The 22,727-nt window shown below is 34.5% G+C and overlaps 1 protein-coding gene across 1 annotated transcript; it reads right to left on the bottom strand.

Moving 5' to 3' along the window:
* Positions 1 to 278: 278 nt before the first annotated feature.
* LOC126973231 (putative pre-mRNA-splicing factor ATP-dependent RNA helicase PRP1) lies at positions 279 to 22,461 on the bottom strand. Its single transcript, XM_050820419.1, has 10 exons — positions 22,293 to 22,461; positions 18,474 to 18,604; positions 14,533 to 15,685; positions 13,500 to 13,636; positions 10,294 to 10,431; positions 9,998 to 10,120; positions 9,218 to 9,317; positions 4,515 to 4,605; positions 1,134 to 1,296; positions 279 to 643 (listed from the first exon to the last, which is right to left on the bottom strand). The coding sequence occupies exons 1-10, from the start codon at positions 22,340 to 22,342 to the stop codon at positions 516 to 518; spliced, it is 2,214 nt and encodes a 737-aa protein (XP_050676376.1). The 5' UTR covers positions 22,343 to 22,461; the 3' UTR covers positions 279 to 515.
* Positions 22,462 to 22,727: the final 266 nt, after the last annotated feature.

Here is a 22,727-nt window from a genome sequence, read left to right as displayed (position 1 = left end):
ACGCTTATGCATTAGTGGGCCGCAGTCGCAGAGTAGATGAATAGGCGTTTCATCATCCTCAAGGCAGAATCTGCAACTTTTGTCGCTTTTGATGCCGACCACACTGAGGTGCTTGTTTAGGCGACAATGCCCGGTTAGCATCCTAGTGAGTATGCATAGATAAATCGCATTACCTAACTCTGCATTCAACTCGCGTGTAAAAGTTAGATTATGATCCTGTTGGGATTAACAACCAGTTCCACTTAAAATTCATCTTATGAAACTGATAAAGAAAGATATTATAATATTTCCAAGCATTATTCATATTTAATCCTTAACTGTTCCTTATCTTAAAACAAAAAATATTTCTATTTAACATAGTGCATTAAAATACAGGTTTGAAACAGTGGTTCTCAAGGTAATCAAAACACACATACAATATTTAGAGTGTGGTATCTCTCTGCTTCACCGGATAACATATATGTCACTAATTCACTCGTTCACATCACAGTCACTATCAGTTTGTAACCATCACTTTAGAAACCTTCCTGGTATGACTTGGATTCTAGCCTGGCTTGCAGCAGCTCAAGTTGTCTCCGAGCCTCACACTGAGGGAAGTTGTTCAGCTCGTAGTACTGTGGTGCTATCTTCAGTAACCATTCAGCTGAAATCACAATTATTTTATAAGCAAATTTTGGTTTAAATTAAATTTGTATAATTAATCCCAGAAGTGAGGAATATTAATTTCAAACTAAATTGTTCAGATTATTTTATATGAATAGATAAATATAACAATATAATATTTGAATTTAATGAAAAGATCGCCAAAAACTGTAGCATCTCTAATAGCTAAAAAAATCCATGTGTTCACATAAGTCTTGTTTAAAATAAAATATTTCATATAATTTATAATTTGTTTAAAATAAAATATAAATTCCCATTGATTGGTTGTGAATTGGTAGACATATGAGTTACAAGTGGCTTGGTAGCTGAAGTATGATACAAATGGTATAGCTGACCTGCTAACGTCTAGGTGTCGAATTTGCGTGACGGTGTGTGCGTGTATCGTAAAAATTCACTCTAATAATTTTTCCCTAACACGTCATAAGAGGTAAACGTTCGAAAAAATATATTCACTGCAAATTGTCACTCACGTTTGATATCAGTCACAGTACGAATGTAATTCTTAGTGGTGAGCACGAACTCATTGTACAGCACCCAGTCCGGCTTGTGGTCCAGACATGTGGACGGATGGAGCTGCACTATCTGGTTGTCTTTCACCGTGAGGTAGTGGCCCGTTCTCTCCAAGTGTGCTACCTGTAATATTAGTGATGTTAAAACTTGTACATTAATACATTACCTTTTTTCTTCCTTACATTCTCTATATACACTGCTATTTTAAAATTACCAAAGAAAAACTGGCTCATCAGTAACACTTCAACGACACGTTTATGAAGATGAAAATAATATCCTAGCAAATCATTGCCACATTTGGATTTGACACACAAAGGTTGATCCAGTACAAAAAAGACTGCGAAATTTTTTGTAATGGTAACTTAAATGGTTTAACCATTAGGCCCGGTTTCCACCAAAGCGGGGGGAGAGATGTGTTTTGATAACCAATCAGATTTCGTTATTTCCACATCCCTCGCTTAGCTTTCGGTGGAAATGGGTCAAGCAGAGAGGAGAGGAGATGTCTCATTTTTCTATAGAATGTTCAGAATTTTGTGCAGCGAATGAGCAAGCGGCGCGGCGCCCCTTTCTCCTCACCTTCTCCCCGCGTCTCGCTCACCCGAACGCGTCATTTATTTGATTGACTAATCTTGAATGCAAAAAGCGTTCATTTTTTATTTTTAACCGAATTTATTAGTTTAGCGACGTATTGTAACTCAAAAAAAGGAGAAAGCTTCAAAAATATTCTTATAGAATATATGTGTTACGGGCAATTTGATAAGTCCGGGCACTATTAATAATAGCTGGTCTGTATTTATAATGCCCGACTCAATTGGACAATGTGATTAAAACAGCATGATTATTCACTTTTCCCGGCCATTATCAATAATGCCCACCCAATCTTGGGCAAAGTAATAAAATAAGTGAACTGTAGTGTTTTTGTTTAATAAATGAAATTAAACTCACAAAATTATCATGAAAAGTTAACAAAAAATAAACTATTGAACATAGTAGTTAAAAAATAAACATTTAAAAATGTAATAACATCATTAGTTACCTACTTTTATTTTGACCAAAATATTACTTAAGAACAATAGTTTAAAAATTAGTAAACTGAGAAAAGTCAACAAAAATATCTAATAATTAAAGACTGTGCAAGAAAGTTATTAAGTTTAGAATTATTTATTCTTGCAAGATGAGCTTTTGTGACATTTGGAATCGCATAGAATGTTTGATTTCTTGTATGTACAACGTTTTAAATTGCAGTCACCACTACAGTTTTATTTATTAGGAAGCCAACGTGCATACAACTATCTTAATATATAGATACATTTAAAAATTCTTTTATAATGTTGTATACTCCACTTACAGGCTAACTCGACATGCTTAATAGTATTATATACATCCTTTGTTAAACTAAAACTTTTGAAAACGATTTTTGAAAAAAATTTACAAATTAAAGCCACAAGCAAAAGGCTGATAAAAAAATAACTATGTTCTTACTTAATAACCAAGGAAAACTAAAGAATAAAACAATAACTACGAACAATGACTAACCATCTTGCAGTACTTTCATAATTTTTTGACTTCTTTTTTAAAACATGGGGCAGAGTGCTGAAAAATATCTATACCGGCTCTTTTAACCAAGTTGTTGTAGGTGACAACTATTCTATACAAAGGGGCGGATCTGCCTAGGTTCGATCTAGTTAATCTAGGCCTGAACGTTAGTTTTTTGATAACATGTGACCTAGCATTACGCTTTGGTACCGCCAATTGACAATGCTGTACTTGCCCATCTAAATGAGTGTCTCTTCGAGAACATTCTCGAAGATTAATATCAACTTTTGGAACATCGTCGATCGAAATGAAGTTTGTTTAGTTTAGTTCCAAGTTTGTAAAGTTTTTCTTTTTCGACATATATAATTATAGCAAGTATATTACGACTCCATCTTGGCCCGATCTACATCTGGTATCCTTACTCGAACGCTTTGGCCTATTTCTGCAATAGGAAATTTTGCATTTGAACGCGCCAACATTTTATCACATTGCCCGGTCCAAGTGATAAACTCAAGCTATCGCAAACACTGACTTATTACATGGACCACGAGCCGTCCAAAGTGATAAATTAATGACTTGGCCCACCGCTCTTGGGCATTATTAATAATGGCCGGTCCTTATTAATAATGCCCAGTTAATCACGTTGCCCGTAACATGTGCATGTAACTTATATTTAGATGAAATATTATTTTTTCTAATCTTTATTATTGGAACTATTTTTCTTTCTATTTGTTTAATTCGACATTTAAATTTTCATTTTTCATTATTTATTTTATCATTAATAGTTTTTTTTATTAAATTTGTACTGAATAATAAATATTAAATATACAAAAGTGCAATTAATACGCGCGAAATATAAAACATCGAAACGCAATGCTATTGGTTGAAGCGCAGTTTGGCGTCAGAATCTATCCCAAGCCAAATATTTATTTTTTAATTGAATACGAAGGTTTTATCTATAATTTGATGTGTATGTTAATTTTGAGGATGTAAAAAATCAAATTAAGTATTTTTAAAATTCATGAATATACCCTATTGCATTAACTCTTGTTATACATAATATAGTCGGTAATAAATTAAATTATTATCAGTTGGTTAGAGCACTGGCACAGAACGGCAGAGGTCGTGGGTTCGAGTCCTGCGTTGTTCATAAGATTTATCTTTAAATTTTTATTTGTATTTTTTTTTACTTTTAGTGTTTGTTGTTAATGAAGTAAGTTTTTTTTTTATATTTTCAGTTAAGTTTGCAAAATAGATGACGAGCATGTTTCCGTGGATAGTTTAAATATTGAAAAATTAATTGTGTTTCTTCAACGTCTTATTCCTCTTCCTCAAGCAAATTAAAATATAACTTTTATAACGACAGGACGTCTTTCTTTCGTAGACATCAGTTGACTGACTTCGAGCTCTCATAGCTCACATCTCCTCTCCGCTTTGTTCGAAATAACCTGACCGCTTCGCGGCTAATCTCCTCTCCGCTTTGGTGGAAACCGGGCCTTAGGTTTGGGTTGATTTTTTTAGCCAATCCTAATTGTTTTTTGACATAATTGGTATTTCCACATTTGTTATTTTTGTGAATGTGGCAGAAAATTTTATTTATTATATTATTTATTTCGAAGTGGAAATTGTGGTATTGAAATGCAGATTAATATTTTCCAATTACTTACCCTATTTTCAACTACATTCATATTTGAATTTTATATTTGACTTCTAGAAATTTAGGTGGAACAATTATTGAATTTAAATTAAATAATTTTATGATGGTGTGATGGTAAAGAAGCATCTTTTTGATATCAGGTACTCACCTGCATGAAGAAACCATTGACGAGAGCTTTCCTGATGTTAATATAGTAGTCCTTACTTGTAAACTCTGTACTTGTCCGTTTGAGACTGAACCTGAAATAACGACCAGCTCGGCTTAAATTATAAAACATTATTAAACAGGCTTCTTTAGCGTTACAATATTTTATAAAGGTGCGTTCAGACTGGTGAAACGTTACATGAAATGTATCATTCTACCTTTTATTGCATGATCGCTGCAAGCGCGCTCTTAACAAGCATCCACTGTTGACATCAACTTTGCGATTTCCGACCATGCACCTAGTTTAAGATTTTTTTAATAGTTTCAATTTGCGGGTTCCACATAAATTCATATTCAAATATTTTTATTCAAAATAGGATTTATAATCACTTATTGAACGTCAAAATATACCACCCATTCAAAAGAGACTGCCTCAGACCTGAGAAGAATGGGCGCAAGAAACTCAGCGGGCTTTTTTTTTATATAAAATATGGATTACAATGTAATATCGTACAATAAACATTAATAATTAAAGAGACTGATGGTGTTCGCTTTCATCCCAGTCCGTGGTGTCATTAAGAAAATCGTTTATGCTATAATAACCTTTCCCACACAAACGTTTTTTAACAATTCTTTTAAATTTCGTAACACATTTGTTTTGTACATTTTCTGGGATCATATTGTAGAAGCATATACATCGCCCAACAAAAGACTTACTAACTCGACCCAACCGAGTAGTAGGCATAACAAGTATATGTTTGTTCCTCGTGTTAACATTATGAATGTCACAGTTTCTAGAAAATTCCTCAATGTGCTTATGAACATACAAAACATTATCAAAAATGTATTGAGAAGCAACAGTCAAAATGTTTATTTCTTTAAATTTTTCTCTTAATGATTCTTTAGTACCTAGGTTATAAATCGCGCGAATAGCCCTCTTCTGCAGCACAAAGATAGTATTAATATCGGCCGCACTGCCCCATAACAATATACCATAGGACATAATACTATGAAAATAACTAAAGTATACTAATCTCGCCGTATCTATGTCAGTTAACCGTCTGATTTTCTTAACCGCATATGCTGCAGAACTAAGCCTATTCGCCAATCCTTCAATATGGGGGCCCCACTGCAATTTGGAATCAAGAGTAATGCCAAGAAATATAGCAGATTCCACTGGTTTTACCACCTCTCCATTAAATAAAATATTCGCATCTACATTTTTGACATTTGGCGCGGTGAATTTAATATATTTGGTTTTATGATTATTTAACAATAAGTTGTAGGCGCTGAACCAGTACACGATGTCAGATAGAGCATTGTTTACTTCGTCATATAAAACTTGGCTTCGTTTCACTTTGAATATAAGTGAAGTGTCATCCGCAAACAATACCACCTTGTGTTTTTTTTCTACAAGGTTAGGTAGATCATTTATATAAATTAGGAAGAGGAAGGGTCCAAGAATAGACCCTTGTGGTACCCCCATACCGAGAGGAGTCCCAGGAGATCTCCTGCCATTCACCTCGACCCTCTAAATCCTATTATTTAAATATGAGATCAGAAGATCGAATGCAGATCCTCTTATACCATAGTGGCATAGCTTCCTGACCAGCGTTGAATGTTGAACGCAATCAAAAGCCTTAGATAAATCACAGAAGATACTAAGTGCATTCTGTGATACCTCCCAGGCCTCAAAAATATTCCTGATGAGTTCAACATCTGCATCCGTAGTCGAGCGTCCCCTAGTAAAGCCAAATTGTTTTATATGAAGTAACTTATAAGTGTTAAAGTGAGTAAGCATTTGGCTTAAAATAATTTTTTCAAAAATTTTACTAAGGGTCGGCAACACCGAAACAGGGCGATAGTTATTCGGGTCAGAAGTGAGTCCCGATTTAAATATTGGTGTAATTTTACTATACTTCAGAAGGTCAGGAAACACGCCATGTTCAATACAGCTATTAAAAACTAGTGCTAGATATGGTGCTATGACATCAATAACAGAACTTATTATTTTTACAGATATGCCCCATATATCAGCAGTTTTTTTCATTTCTAAGGATCTGAAAGTTTTAATTATTTCTGCTGGGCTAACAACACTGAATTTGAAATTTTGTTTACATTCCTTAACATTTTCCAAAAGAAGTGACTCGGCAACACTGGTGGAGGAGACAAGGGTGCTTGAGATGGAAACTGGAATGTCAGAAAAAAATTTCTCAAAAGCAGAAGCTACTTCCTGCTCAGAGTGGATTTTTGTATTGTTTATTATTAGATTATATTCAAACTTGCAGTCTTTCGCTCTTCCAGATTCCCAGTTAATAACTTTCCAAGTCATTTTTATTTTATTTGAAGCATTTTTAATTATTTCTCTAATATGCATTGACTTAGCAATAGTACATACTTTCTTAAATAATTTTGAATAATTTTTCACATATACAAGGAAAGATGCATCATGATTATATGATGATCTCTCACTATATAGTTCATATAACCGTTGTCTGCTCCTATGAATACCAGCTGTTGCCCAGTTGTTAAATGACAAGAGACCACCCGGGTTGACTGTCTTTGAAGTAAATATAGAAGCAAACTCTGTTTTAATTATTTTAAATAACTTAACATACATCTCATTTGGAGTACTGTTATAATTCAAATACAAGTTTGAGAGTTTTTCTGAAACATTGCCTCTATATTTCTCCATTCGCCTATTATTTACCGGAACAAACATAAACTTTTTAGTTGAAGTACATTTGTTCCCTTCAATATTAAAAGAGGCTAATTGACCAAAGTGGTCTGAGCTCAGTTTACTAATTATTGATTGAGAAATAGGTTTATAATTAGAAAAAATATTATCAATACAGCTTTTAGAGGTGCTGGTTACTCTAGTAGGTTCTAAGAAAATTTTTGATAAATTATATGATTTAAATCTAATACTTGTGGTGGATTTTTCTAATAAGTTAATATTAAAGTCACCACAAATCATAATATATTTCTTAGATTCTGATAATTTTGATAGAACCTCCTCCAATACACTCTCAAATAACTCATATAATGCATCGGGGGGTCTGTATATACTTACAACAATGGCACACTCAAGCTCTGCACAGGCTATTTCAATGGTACGTTCAACAGAGAGGCCCACAATATCTTTACGGTCTTTGAATTTAAATGATTTACTTATAAGTATAAGAGAGCCGCCACGTGTTGCCTTTTCTCTGCTAAACACACTTGCCACCCGATGACCACTGGAGTTAAAAATGAGCTCATATTTTCTAAGCCAGTGTTCAGTAAGACATAAGATATCAATATTTTCATGGTTCATTAGTAACTCCAGTTCCAGTTCTTTACCTAACAATCCATATTTTAGTGCATCAGGTTTATAACTTTACAATTATTATGTTTACTATTACTTGTACATTGTGTATTTATATTGCTAGAGGAGTCCCCTATTGTCTTATTGACTAATTTAAATAATTTGGAACATATTCCAAACCAGAAACTAAACTATAAGACTGCTCAATAGAAGCAGTGTTAATGAAATAATTACTTTGCTCAATAGGAGCAGAGTCCAACAAGCTATTACACTGCTCAATAGAAGCAGGGGACCGGGTTGCCAAATAATTGGCTGAGTTATAAAATAAATAAAAGGATAGCGATTTAGCTATTTGCTTTTATAAAAATTAGATAGGTGTAACCTATCAAATGTCAACATTTTACATTTATGATTAATTATATTATTAATATCAATTATGTGTATGTTACTACATAATAAATTACCATTATATGTCACATTATTTGAATGAGACAATAGGGTTAACATATTATTCAAATTGTCTCTTGCTTTGTTTTCCTGTGGCAAATCCTGTATGAATGGCAGTGTGAATATTATAAGATTTTCTATTTTTAAACTATTTAACTCATTGTATAATTTTTGTAGAACATTTTTATTTAAATTCCCTCTTCATAATCATAACAATAATAGAGGTATTAGAGCAGTGAGTATCACTAAGAATTCTTTTTATAATTTGATAGTAACTTGCCCCTGGCATACAAATATTTGATACTAACTGCCCGTTACTAATTTTATGCAAAATCAACCCCATATTTCTTCCTAGGTCATCGCTATAAATCTTAATATGTTTCTTATGTGAAGAAATTGTTTGTGAGAAATACTTTCCCGAACTCTGTACGCATCTATCCTTCACTCATCTAACACTCCAACGCAGTTTCTCCATATTCGTTGCGCACACGAAACGAATACCACCAGGGTTGCCAACCGTAAAGTAAAATATTGTACTCTATAATCTATAACATTAATAGAGTATGCTAAAATCCTCTTTTTTACACAATGTTTACTATATGTTGTTATAATGTTTACTAGTGCCAATCATGTAATATTATAAAAAAATATAACAGTAAATTAGATTTTCTTATCTTTGATTTGTTTATATTAATGTCATAATCTTTATTTTGTAATTAGCAAGTAAATATCTGTGTAAACTTGTAAAGAGCATTTTATTTAAATATTTTCCATTTTGTATTTAGCTGTAAGTATTGCAATTATGATAAAATAAATAAAAAGAATATAATATATTTTAATATTTACGATTTGACGCTGCAATATTTTGATTATGACAATGAGTGATCACTTAGCAACAGGACACTTACTAGCTTATCTCTACTTCTAATTAAAAACAGTATTTAAAGTCAAACCTGTCCATGATCCGGCTGAGCTGTTGTCTGACATTGTCTCCGGACTTGAGAGAACGGTAGTTTATGAAGTTGTCGTAACACCAGTGAGGATCTTCCATATCTGTCAATGTTAATTTATTGATAAGAAATTATATAACATTAATAGCCATAAAATTTTATTGGACCAGAACTTATCTAATATATAAAATTCTCATGTCATGGTGTTAAACATTGAACTCCTCCGAAACGGCTTGACCAATTCTCATGAAATTTTGAGTGCATATTGGGTAGGTCTGAGAATCGACAACATCTATTTTTCATCCCCCTAAACGTTAAGGGTGGTCCACACTTTTTTTTTTTTTTTAATTTGTTTGATTATGAGTCAGCATTAAAAATACATACAACTTCAAATTTTCACCCATCTACAATCAACAGTTACTTTTGTATCGCGATTTTAATATCGGCAATACAACGTTTGCTTGGTCTAGTATTATAATATATAGTAGTATAATATATATTTTTGGTTTTCAAGGAACTTTCTTCCACTAACTACAAATCTGTGGAATGAGCTTCCTTGTGCGGTGTTCCCGGGACGATACGACATGGGTACCTTCAAAAAGGGCACGTACAACTTCCTTAAAGGCCGGCAACGCCTCTGTGATTCCTCTCGTGTTGCAAGAGAATATTGGCAGTGGTGATCACTTAACATCAGATCACCCGTACGCTCGTTTCTCTTCCTCTTCCATAAAAAAATAAAACTCATAGAATCATCTCTGTGAGAATAATGAACTGGTTACTGACTCTGTTTGAAGGCGTGGTAGACATTGAGCAGCGTGAGGTGGTCTCCGTCGATGTGCGCAAACCGCATCTTGGCTTCGTCCGCGGCTTTGCGCGCCTCGTTCGGTCGCACGAAGCATTGTGGCACTGTAACACAATGTAAAAAACAATTAAACAAATCACCATTTACATTTTTGAAGTGTAAGCTCGTTTAGCCGCCTTGGGCATTTTTTGGTATAGGAAAATCTTATGGGTTCGCGTCACCGACATGCTCATGACTGGCGCACGCAATAAATAAAATAGCCTGCCACGGGACTCACCGGAAAGCATGGCGGTAATGGACAGGATCTCGTTGGAGCAGTTGTGGTTGCAGCTGGCTATCAGCATCTTGGCGAGCTGGGGGTCCAATGGGAACTCGGCCATCACAGCGCCCAGGTCCGTCAGGTTTCCATCGTCATCTGGAATTAATTGTTGATTAAATTATTAAATATACAAATAAATTTGTGACTAAAATTTATGAAAAATACTCGAACCCGCGACCTCTCGGGTTCCCCGTCCGAGGGCTTAGCGCTGTTTACTTCAAAAGGAAACCTTCGGTTAACTGGCTGAGTTAGAGAAAGAAACCCTCAATAAAGACAATATTTATTTATTTTTTCTATCAAGAAAAACTTTCGGTTCTTATGCTACTGAGCCAAGCAAGAGCTAGACTTAATTTTATTAATAATATAATATTGACACACTTTTCACACAAATTATCTTACCCCAATTTAAGCATATAGCCTGTGTTATGGGTTACAAGACAATGATATATTTAATACAATATACTTACTTAAACAGACATAAATTCATATAAACAAACATAGATACATTTTGAACATCCATGACTCGGAAACAAACATCCATATTCATCATATAAATGATTGCACCTACCGGGATTCGAACCCGGGACATCTAGCTTAGTAGGTAGGATCGCTAACCACTCGGCTATACAGATCGTCGTTATTGTATGATACTACTAACTAAATTAAGGACATTTGCCTGTTCAGTTTCTTGTACCCGTTTTTCTCAGGTCTACTACTATTTTGAATACGCGGTAGTTTTTTTGGCGTGCAATAAGTGATTATAAATCCTATTTTGAATAAATATATTTGAATTTGAATATAAATCTCTGAGGACCTCGGTACCAACAACAATTAGACTGAGACACTGACCTGAATAAATACCACTGGACAGGCTGTTCCATATGTTTAACAGCAAATTTTGACGTATAATACAAATCAGGCTACGAAGGAACGTACAATACCTACTCTGAAGTATTTTTACATTTTTAATTAATTTCGTTAGTTTTCCGTGTTATTTATAGGTACTTCATGAATCAACGTAATAAAGTACACAATTGTTGAAGTAAAACTTCTTTGGGCGCGACTTAGGGGTAACTCAGAATTTTTTAGTGACGGAAGTAACGCTCAGTACAAAGATCAATTGAAAGAATTTTTTAAGCCGTAATAATTTAATGGTTTTAAAAAAAAATCAATTGCTCAGTAATATTTTTTTAAGTGTTTTTATTGTTTATTTAATAGTTGTAATAAATAATATATAAGTTTTGAGAAATTTTCTGACATCCATTAATTTGTTCTTGGTTTTTCGTTTCCATTATTAGGATAGGCAAAGGGTTTGCGCCCATAAAGCCATATTTATGGGCTCAAACCCTTATTAATTAAATTTAATTAATAATTAATATTAATATTCAATATCAACGTCATATTTATATGTGCTAATAATAATATAACCTTCAATTTATTATTATCAATTATTTTATTAATGAGTGAAAATTTTAAAATGAGCGAATGATCTGAATTATAAATAGAATATATAATGAAAATAATAATCAGTCAAATAAAATGGCGGAATCCCATTAACATTTTACACTTTCATCAATAAATAAAAATAAAAGAGAAAATCAAGAACCTGATAATGACCTGACCCGTAAAATGCACACACTTTTTTTTTTTGTAAATAGTTTCCCACCATCTATCGATGTTTGCTGAGGTTGTCATCACTAGTTTTAGTACCGCAGACTCTCACTTCATGGCCAACAGCGCCAAATGGCGTATATCAAACAGGCACAACAGCACTTTGACAGCAGCCAGTCCAGTGGTAGAGGTATAATAGAGTACAGTGGACTGAGATCTATAGAGATATACATACTTAGAGCGGTCAGGAGATCCGAGTTCCGCGTTCGGCGTTCGTTAGAATATACTGAGTCTGTAACAACAACGCACACAGCGGGCAGTCTGACCGCGGCGGTCAAAGCGGAACGTCACGTTCCAAGAGTTCTTTTCACGCCAAGAAAGAGAACGCCGCGATGTCCGAGTTATTCCATAACATAGTAAAAAGTTAATTGAATTGGTTAGGGAAAGGAGCTTATTATACGATTTAAGTAAGTAAGTCTATATTAGACTATAAAAACCGCCACAAAAAAGCTGAAGCTTGGCTTGAAATTTGTTTTTTTGAATAATTTATTTTGATGAAATAAATTTCCTCCAGTTAGTGTTTTGTTTTTCGATATCAGGTTTTATGATGTTAGACAATATTCATTAAAACTATTAATCGACATTCGAAAATAAATATAGAATCGTTGTTCATCTTTAAGTAAATCCTGAAAAATATTACTGAATCGCCTTGTTCTTCTCGCGTTGTGTTAATTGGGTGCACCCAATACTTCCTTTTCTTCTTAGAAGCTGCTGAACTCCACAAGAGCAATAATACTTCATCGGATGACGAACTTTCTAGTGACATGTTGCATGTGCAAAGACCCAAACGAAACTAGAACACGAGAATTTGCACGCCGCTTGTGTGCGTTGGAACTCTTGGGCGGTCAACGGTCACTAGAACGCAGAACTCTGACCGCTCTCTGTCTGCGCGGGCTCTTAGACTTTGCTTGTGCAAAACTTAGATAATACGCCAACTTGACTTTAGCATTGGGTTTAGTTTAAGCGTCTGAGCAAAGCCTACGCTACTGTACGCTCTGTAGATCTTAGCCTTAGATACAATTTTATTAACCGACTTCAAAAAAGTAGAAGGTGCTCAATTCGTCAGTATGTTTTTTTATGTGTGTTACCTCAGAACATTCAAATGGGTGAACCGATTTTGATAATTCTTTTTTATCTGAAAGCTGGTGGTGCTTCCCGTGTGGTCTAATTGCTTGTAACTAAATAACAATAATCGTAAATAGAATTAGATTAATTAATTAGATTCTTGAAAATTTATTGAAGTAGGCGTTACTTTGCAGAAATCCATAACTATACAAATGATTTGAGTTTTCTTGAGTGTTAATTCCGCCAATATTTGACTTTTAACAATTCGACACGTGTTTCGCCTCTACACGAGGCATCCTTTGTATAATTAGATTGTTTACAAATACGCAATTATTTGTATACTTTTTTAGTGCATATTATTATGTCTATTGTTTTTGAAGACGGCTGTTTTTTTTTATTTTTTTTTAAATATGTTTGGATGCACTCACCGAGAGCGGCCAGATAGTTCAGAAGCTCCAAGGCCCGCATGAGAGTCTCGGGCGCCGGCGGGTCCATGAAGTCGAAATGCACCAAGTCATCAATGCCCAGCTTTTTCAACTGCAAAACTACAGATCCTAAGTTTGATCTGCAAGGGTAAGGCGTCGCCCATTAGACACACGCTTAAACCACGCTCGAGACGGACAAAAATATTTTTATCCATTTATTTGTAACAATATTAATAATTGTCACTCATTCAAACAACAACTTTTTGTATAAAACAGCAATATGTATAAAACAATTTTTAATACTTTTTATGACAATAAGGGACGAGACGAGCAGGACGTGCAGCCGATGCTAATTGATACGCCCTGCCCATTACAATGCAGTGCCACTCAGGATTTTTGAAAAACTCAAAAGTTCTGAGTGGCACTATTATTGCACTCGTCACCTTGAGACTGTACCAAGTTAAGTCTCATTTGCCCAGTAATTTAATTAGCTACGGCGCCGTTCAGTCCGGAACACAATAGCGCTGGTGTGACATACATATATCTATAACTCAAAAACAAGCATTTATATTTTTTTTTTATGGAAAAGGAGGACAAACGAGCGTACGGGTAGCCTGGTGTTAAGTGATCACCGCCGCTCACATTCTCTTGCAGCACCAGAGGAATCATAGGTTGCCGGCCTTTAAGGAAGGTGTACGCGCTTTTTTTGAAGGTGAACCTATGTTGTATCATCCCAGAAAAACCGCACACGTAATTTCATAACTATTAATTTGCACCAGGATTCCAATCTCCTTGGCTTGTAGGATAAAAATGACAGGTTTTATGGCAAATTAATTACAAAATAATTGAAATTATGAGGGCAAAAGTAGTGTAAGTCTCAACTGATCAATCTTTTGCAACACCAGAGATTAGTTTAGTGGACGCGATTTTTAAGGTACATTACAAATATTTAAACAAATTTTAGTGCATATCAAACCAAAAACAATTGCATGCTTAAGTCTAATAATTAAATAAAATTCAAACCACCAAAAGTCACCTCAAAATCTCCGGATAAGTGTTCTCCTGCATCTCATTCTTGTATGCTTTCTCTGTGTAGAGCCTGAAGCATTTCCCAGGTTTGGTTCTGCCGGCGCGTCCTGCTCTTTGCTGAGCAGATGCCTTACTGATAGGTGATACCAGCAAAGATTCTACTCTTATCCGAGGATTGTATACTTTTTGTTTGGCAAAACCAGGATCAATTACAAACACTACACCATCTATAGTCAATGACGTTTCCGCTATATTTGTAGACACTACAACCTTTCGTCCTATGGCACCATTGGCACGGTTTGGGGGGGCTGGCTCGAAAATTCTTTGCTGCAAATTCGGTGGCAATGTAGAATATAATGGTATGCATTTTAACTCTCCAGCATCAGGACCCAAATTATCTATTTCACGCTTTATTCGCTTACAGGCATCTTCTATCTCCTCTTGGCCCGTTAAGAAAAGAAGTATGTCTCCTGCTATCTCTTCACATAAGTGAATTTGCACTACTGTTCGAATTGCTGCTTCCAAATAGTCTCTTTCTGGTTGAGGAGTGTAGAAGATCTCTACAGGATGGGTTCTACCAGGTACATTCATAAGTGGCGCATTGTCAAAGTACTGCTGAAATTTGCCAGCATCCAAAGTGGCTGACATAATAACTAGCTTCAAATCTGGCCTTTGTTTAATAACTTCTTTTAAAACACCCATCAGTATATCTGTAGCTAGTGTCCTTTCATGGGCCTCGTCAAGTAAAATCACTCTGTACTGTTCGAGCATTGGGTCAGACATTGCTTCACGAAGCAACATACCATCAGTCATGTATTTAAGCACTGTCTGCGGTCCTGAGCAATCTTCAAAACGAATACTGTAACCAACTTGCTGCCCTAAAGCTACATCCATTTCTTCAGCAACTCTTTGAGCCACCGACATGGCTGCTACTCTTCTCGGCTGTGTACAAGCAACTCCTTTGGACTTGCCAGCAGTGACTGCTGCAAATTCCACAGACCATTGAGGGATCTGCGTTGTCTTCCCCGATCCAGTTTCACCAACAAGTACAACACACTGATGGGTGTTGAGGAGTCTCATGAAGTCATTTTTGTATTCCCAAACGGGAAGGCCGAGACGCCGCCGAAGTAATTCGTGATAGCGAGTTGAATGTGGTAGACCTGTGTAATGGGACATAGGCATTTTAATAATTTCACAATGAATTGGATGTATTTAAAACATTTTGATTAGTAATAACGAAACTAAAACTAACTAAACTAAGTAATTTTCTGTAACAAAATATTTGATATATAACTAAATACATTTTCTTGCATATATTTATTACTAGTATGTGCCCGCTAACTATGATAATATTTATACAACAAAGGAAAGCAAAGTGTCTCTTTCACTCGCCTCGTTAAACATGCTGTTCCTATTTTGTTCCAAAGTTTTGTTTTTGCTGTCATTTGTTACATGTGGACCTAAAATGTGTACATGCACATCTTGGAGAACACTTAAAACTTAAATAAGTCAAGATAAAATCTACCGTTTAGTAGTTAATGTATGAAAGCGTAACATCTTCATCACAATATCTGTTGGAATTAAGATTGCAATCTGAACATAAAATCAGATTATTTAAAAAATTTCAAAGTCAAACCAAAATGCGTCTTTAAATATGTGTAGACACCATGTAAACAATCAAAAAAAAAACAACCGCCTTCAAAAACACTATTCCAAAACAATAGATATAATGTGCACTAAAAAGTATAAAAATAAGTATTTTTATACTATAATCTAATCTAATTAATTAATGTTATTCTAGTGACGATTATTGTTATTTTTAGAATCGGTGTCCTTCCGCTGCAACCCTCTCTCGCCTCCTCATAACTCAAGCACATCTCAATTACAGAAAACATTACAGTTTTGGAATAGTGTTTTTGAAGGCGGTTGTTTTTTTTTGTTAATTTTTTATTTATTTTATGATTTTTAGTCAATTTGAAGTATACTAACTAACAATTTGTCTAAATATGTGTAAATATACAAAAATTTTCAATGCAGCAATGAACGTAAGTACTTTGCAATTTGATAACAGACAGTGTTCCGTTACTTTGTCATGGATTCCGTGATCAGAACTAACTAACCCAACTATCTTTGAAGTATATGCTTTCCAATAAAAAAAGAATCATCAAAATCGGTTGACGCGATATTGAGTTATTCGTAAATTTATTTATAATTTATTTATTTATTTATTACTTTGCTATACCTATGTATAGCAAAATTTAAGACATATGGTTTTCTGATGGGCCACTTTCAAACCACCAGCTTTCAAATAAAAAAAGAATTATGAAAATCGGTTTACCCAGTCGAAAGTTTTGAGGTAACAAACATAAAAAAAATACCGACGAATTGAGAACCTCCTCCTTTTTTTATTCGGTTAAAAATTTATTATTATAACACATAATATTTATTTATATAGGGTAAGATTACAAGAATGTTCTTACTTAGGTTGAGACCAAAAGCAATGCAAAATACATACAACTAATTTTAGTTTTATAATACAATATATTATATGTAACGGCAACCACGGATGATAATGTAGCAAAAATCAGCGATCTCGTATTGGCAGACCGCCGATTGAAGGTGCGCGAGATAGCTCAGACAGTAGGCATCTCAAAAGACCTCGTGGGTCATATCCTTCATGCAGTATTGGGCATGAGAAAGCTGTCGACGTGATGGGTGCCGAGTTTGCTCACTCTGGACATCAAGGGCAACCGTGAGTCAGAGAAGTGTTTGACGATGTTTAAGCGCAATCGAAAGGAGTTTCTGTGTCGTTTCGTGACCGTTGACGAAACATGGATACACTGGTACACACCAGAGACCAAGGAACAGTCGAAACAATGGATTTTACTCGGCGAACGCGCTCCGAAGAAGGCGAAGACTATCCTATCGGCCGGAAAGATGATGGCCACCGTTTTCTGGGATTTAAAAGGTGTTATCTACATCGACTTCCTGGAGAAGGGCAAAACATTCACAGGGAGAGTCCTGATAGTAGAGACTGCCGAATTATTGGGCCAATTTGACGTCGAATTTCAGAAAAAACGGCCCCATTTAGCGACGAAAAAAGTGCTCTTCCATCATGACAACGCACCGGCTCATACCTCCGCCGTCGCTACGGCCAAATTGGTTGAATTAGGCTTCGAACTGCTTCCCCATCCACCGTATTCACCGGATTTGAACTGAATGAGGAGGATATCGCCGCCACGGAGGCCTACTTTGCAAACCTACAGAAAACGTATTTTTCAGACAGGTTAAAGAAGTTGGAACATCGCTGGGTCAAGTGTATCAACCTTAAAGGAGATTATGCTGAGAAATAAATCGACACTTTTCCAAATTTTTCGTTTTTAATTTGTAGGCTAAGTACTTATCGGACCACCCTCGTAAATACTCTGGTAAATTTTGATGAACACATTCCCTTAGGCGACTTTACTGGATCATGACTACTTCTTCTCATTAGCTCCACCCTTTACGTAGTAGCGGTAAATTCAATAAGAAAAAATATTTTTATTTTTTTGACATTCATAAGTGTCATTTCCGTGACCTACATGAATAAAGTGTTTTTGAATTTGAATTGAGGGATGAATGAAGTATTCAATCCCGCGACCTGTCGGGTTCCACCTGAGCACACATCCACTGAGCCATACATTCGATTGACATATCTTTTGTAAATCTTGGATGTCTTTTCCAAGTCTGAAGTTGTGGCATCTACAGGAACTACTTTATAGGTGATAACCTGCTCAACCCCAATAATTTAATATTAGGAAATTTACTTCAATATTCAAATCGCCCAGACCTCTCGGGTTCGATTGCCTCATTGTTCTTAATTTTAGTTACAAATTTATTTTAAATAATGGCAGGTATATCACTTTACAAATAACAAATTGTTTATCATTATGACATGTTCTACGTTACCTGTGTAGGGGTTGATGCCGGGGGTGCTAGTAGATGTTGGCGCTAAGGCTGTGCCAAGTGTAGCCACTGCTGAATCTGATGATGACTCTCCACTGCCACCAGATTTAGCTGCGGCTGCTGCTTTCTCTTCCCTGCAACAACAGAGGTATTAATACTGTGCAATGCATTTCTATCCTTTTTATTGTGGCTTTAGTGAAAGAGCCCCCACAATTTAGCTCATGTCAGGTAGAGGTAGGCCACCAAGTATAGAGTATTTGTACAGTGATGATGAATTTATAAGGCTAGTTTGGTAATCCTCAGTGTTTATATACAACAGGTTAATTTTTTTTTAAATTCTTAAACAAATACAAATTACTATAATAATAATATTGACACACTTTTTACACAAATTATCTTGCCCCAAGTTAAGCATATATAGCCTGTGTTATGGGTTACAAGACAATGATATATTTAATACAATATACTTACTTAAACATACATAAATTCATATAAACATACATAAATACATTTAAACATCCATGACTTGGAAACAAACATCCATATTCATCATATAAATGCTTGCACCTACCGGGATTCGAACCTGGGACCTGTAGCTTAGTAGGCAGGACCGCTAACCACTTGGTTATACAGGCTATACTATAAATTTGAGTGGGTCTCTGTACCCTAGAGTTGCATGCCATAGGTTCAGCAGACGAGCTTAATATCTGCTCTATACACAAGCAGATTGTTATCCAGTGAAATAAGGGAGTTCCTGCAAATGGGCCAGTACTAGCTTCTAAACTTTAGATTCATTATTGGTACAGGTGAATGTCCAAGTATCTAATAGAGTCCACTTGTGCAAGAGGTTCACGGACTACATACATACTGGAGAACAGCTGTCCTGTGTCCACACCATAGTGTAAGGTTATAGTTGATTTTAAAACATTGTTTAACCCAGATGTGAAAAACAAAGAAAATATACTAAAAACATTTTGTTTTACATCTGTTCTTATAATTAGTCTTACAGATAATGGCTATATTATTAAATTGTAAGATGACCAAGCTTCATGAATGATTTGCACTTTTATTTAGTTTGCCTTATATCCTGTAAGTTTGAATACATGTCTCAATATTCAGCAAAACTTCATGTGGCAGGAAATGAAAGTTTACACAAGTCAAAACAGGTCTGCCTTAGAAAATCCTTAATAAAATCACGGAAAGGACTACACAGAAGGTTACTTGTGAAAATGGTGTGCTCATATCTATTGCAACATCCGACCAATGACAGCTGGCAGGTAGTGAAACGTCCGATGACGCGATTAAGATTATCCGACGGCAAGCGCGAGATTCATCATTATTAAAAGTGATATAATTACATAACGACTGCACCTATGGCTATATAAGAAATACATTCACATAGTTAAAAGTATAGAAAATCAACATGTAAAATAATAAATTATGTTTTTGAACCCAAGTTATTTAAATAAAAGGTTAAAGCTCGAGATTATAGGTAGAAATGTGATAAAATTTTCATTATATTAAGTTTTTATGTAAAATATTAGCGTGCATGTTAATAAAACTTGATTATTATTGAAATAGACTATATAACCTATTTTTTGATATTAATATGTCGTTACTTCAATTTACGGGATTGTTGCACTAAACTAAAATAAAGCACCCATTCTTAGTATATACCTACAATTTATATGCGGAATGCACAAGTAAAACGTGAAATACTTGGTTGTCTCAATACATCCAGATTGTTGAATATTATAAACATTATATTTATGATATTTTGTCCCTATTACAAGCAATGATTTACTGTTAATTAATTGGATTACAATTAAAGTTTAATATTTAAACCAAATCGATACAGTAGTATCGATCATACTGTTATAACATGTCAATTTAATGTTGTAAGAAGAATTTTATATGTAATTTGTAGATAAAATCGGAAACTAGATATCATGAGGATTAATTTCATATATAAAACAAATATAATACGTATCTAAATATTACACTTACATGATACACAAAACAATAACAAAACACTTGACACTACAAACACAAACAAATGACAATTCCGCCCGGAAAGTGATTTTCAATAAATTATTTCTTTAAATTTTTGTTCGGATACTTGATATTTAAAGATAAGCCTATTACAATTACTTACCATAGAGTCTTAAAAAATCGTATTTGACAAGCTAATTCACTCATACTACAGATTAAAACACAAAATAAATACGCAAGTCGACTGGGCCACTCTGGTTGCCTGGATGTTTGACTGTCTAAAGAAAAAAGCCGCTCTAGTTGCGCGGACGTTTCAGTAGATAAATACAAGTTTTTGTGACTAATTCGGATCTGCACTTCTCCATGCAGGAAGGGCAGCCTCCACCATTGCATAACTAGGTACGGACATCCATGGTCGCCCAACTGCCCATGTGTAGTAACAGGGAGCAAGAGATACATTTGGGAGGCTTTTATAAAACACTCTACAGAGTCAAGTACTAGTCTGGTACTGGGAGGATGTTATGGTCCACTAGATAAGCTTCTGTCACAGTGTAGTGATAAAAAAAATGGTAATTGTAAATAATAACTCAGATTGTAAGATTCAACTGTAAAAAATAACAAAAATTATTTTATTATATTTTACAAATATTTTTTATTAGTTCCAAGAAAGGCTGTCATATCAAAATGTTGAAAAACATTCCGCTTTACTTTATATATTTTTTCTGTACACTTGAAAAATTGGTATTTTGTATGTAGCTTTCCAATTTTTAAAAAAAACGAATTATTTACGGGTGGGAGGGGTGTCAATTGAAAGGGGTGAAAAAACCTCCATAAAATAAAACCCTCACCAACCCCAAATTCAGATGTAATTTTGTAAGTCCAACCCACTAAAACAAAGTCATTTACAATAGTATTTACATACTCCTTGAGGCTTGTTATTTTCCAATAAACTTTGTAAAGTAATAGAAGATGCTGATGTTCCAATCCCATTCTGCTTTTAAATGTATTAGTAGATGATATATTAAGATTCATATAATTTATATATCTTATGTTATATGGTGTAGTGAAAAAATAGCCCAACAAAGTACAAGGTGATATATCTTTTATAGCTACAACTACAGCATTATTTAACAATCCATTACACTAACTTACACACCTAGCTAAAGCATGCAAATCTCAATATCTAAGAAAACAATCCCAAATTTGATCCAACCAATCATCTCGACAAAAAACATCAAATGTGTGCGAGATTTCACTGTTTGCTCACCATAACAGGATTTTTATGTCACTGCTGCATCAGTGTAGCAAAGGTTAATTATCATTTAACTTTCTGTTATGTGAAGTGACCTAAAGTATGAAGCTTTAAATATGCATGTTCTGTGAGAACATTTCTATAATTCAAGCATTTGTATCGCATATGTACTTATAAAGTGTAGCAGGCTATAAAAAGATGACTTCAGATTCGTTTTTGTTATCTTGATAAATCGACAGGCTTGAACTCGTAAATATCAATTATTAGTACAGTTTTGCTATATTTCGACTTTATACGGGACAATAGATCATAAATATTACTTGCAAATTGCAACTGAGTTTTCGACCGTTTCGTGTTTCCTGAATAATTTAACAGTTCCATTCTGGCACTCCTAGAACATGAAGGAAAAATTGATCATGGCTGTAGCTGCTAAAATTTACTCCTTCAGTTGGCGAGATCAAAAAAACTTAACAACTAAAATATGTTATGTTCATCGGTAAAACAATGCAGCCACCAGCCAAATCTTTGAGAGCATGGTATTGAAGTTCTGAAAACAATGTATGTATGATACACCATACCTTTTTTTCTTGATAAAGGGATCCATTACTTCTATCCTGCGCTTAGACATATTTTTTAACACATAAATAAATGAGACACGATTTATCCCTGGAATTTATGTACAATTTTTAAATTACAGAAAAATTGTTCAAAATGGCGACAACGAATACGACTTTTTTTTTAATTATTGCGTTACCTTACCACCAATGAGTAATTCTAATTATCATGAAATAGGGAAGAGTTGCTGTTCAGTCTTTGGTTCAGTCCACAGAACACTATTTGCAAGTCACCAATAACAAGTGAAAAAATTGTATTAATCATTAGTTATTTTCATAATTTTTTGAAGAGTGCTTTTAATTTTATGCTGATTTTTCAATTGTTCGTTAACTGGTGTTTATTACTTAATCAATAAAAAAAAATCTTTCTATATATCTATTAATCTTATTCAAATTCTA

This window comes from Leptidea sinapis, chromosome 29 (assembly GCF_905404315.1).
Source record: "Leptidea sinapis chromosome 29, ilLepSina1.1, whole genome shotgun sequence".
Classification (NCBI taxonomy): Eukaryota; Metazoa; Arthropoda; class Insecta; order Lepidoptera; family Pieridae; genus Leptidea; species Leptidea sinapis.
The sequence above is the reverse complement of the archived record's forward strand: the minus strand, read 5'-3'. Positions and strand labels throughout refer to the sequence as shown.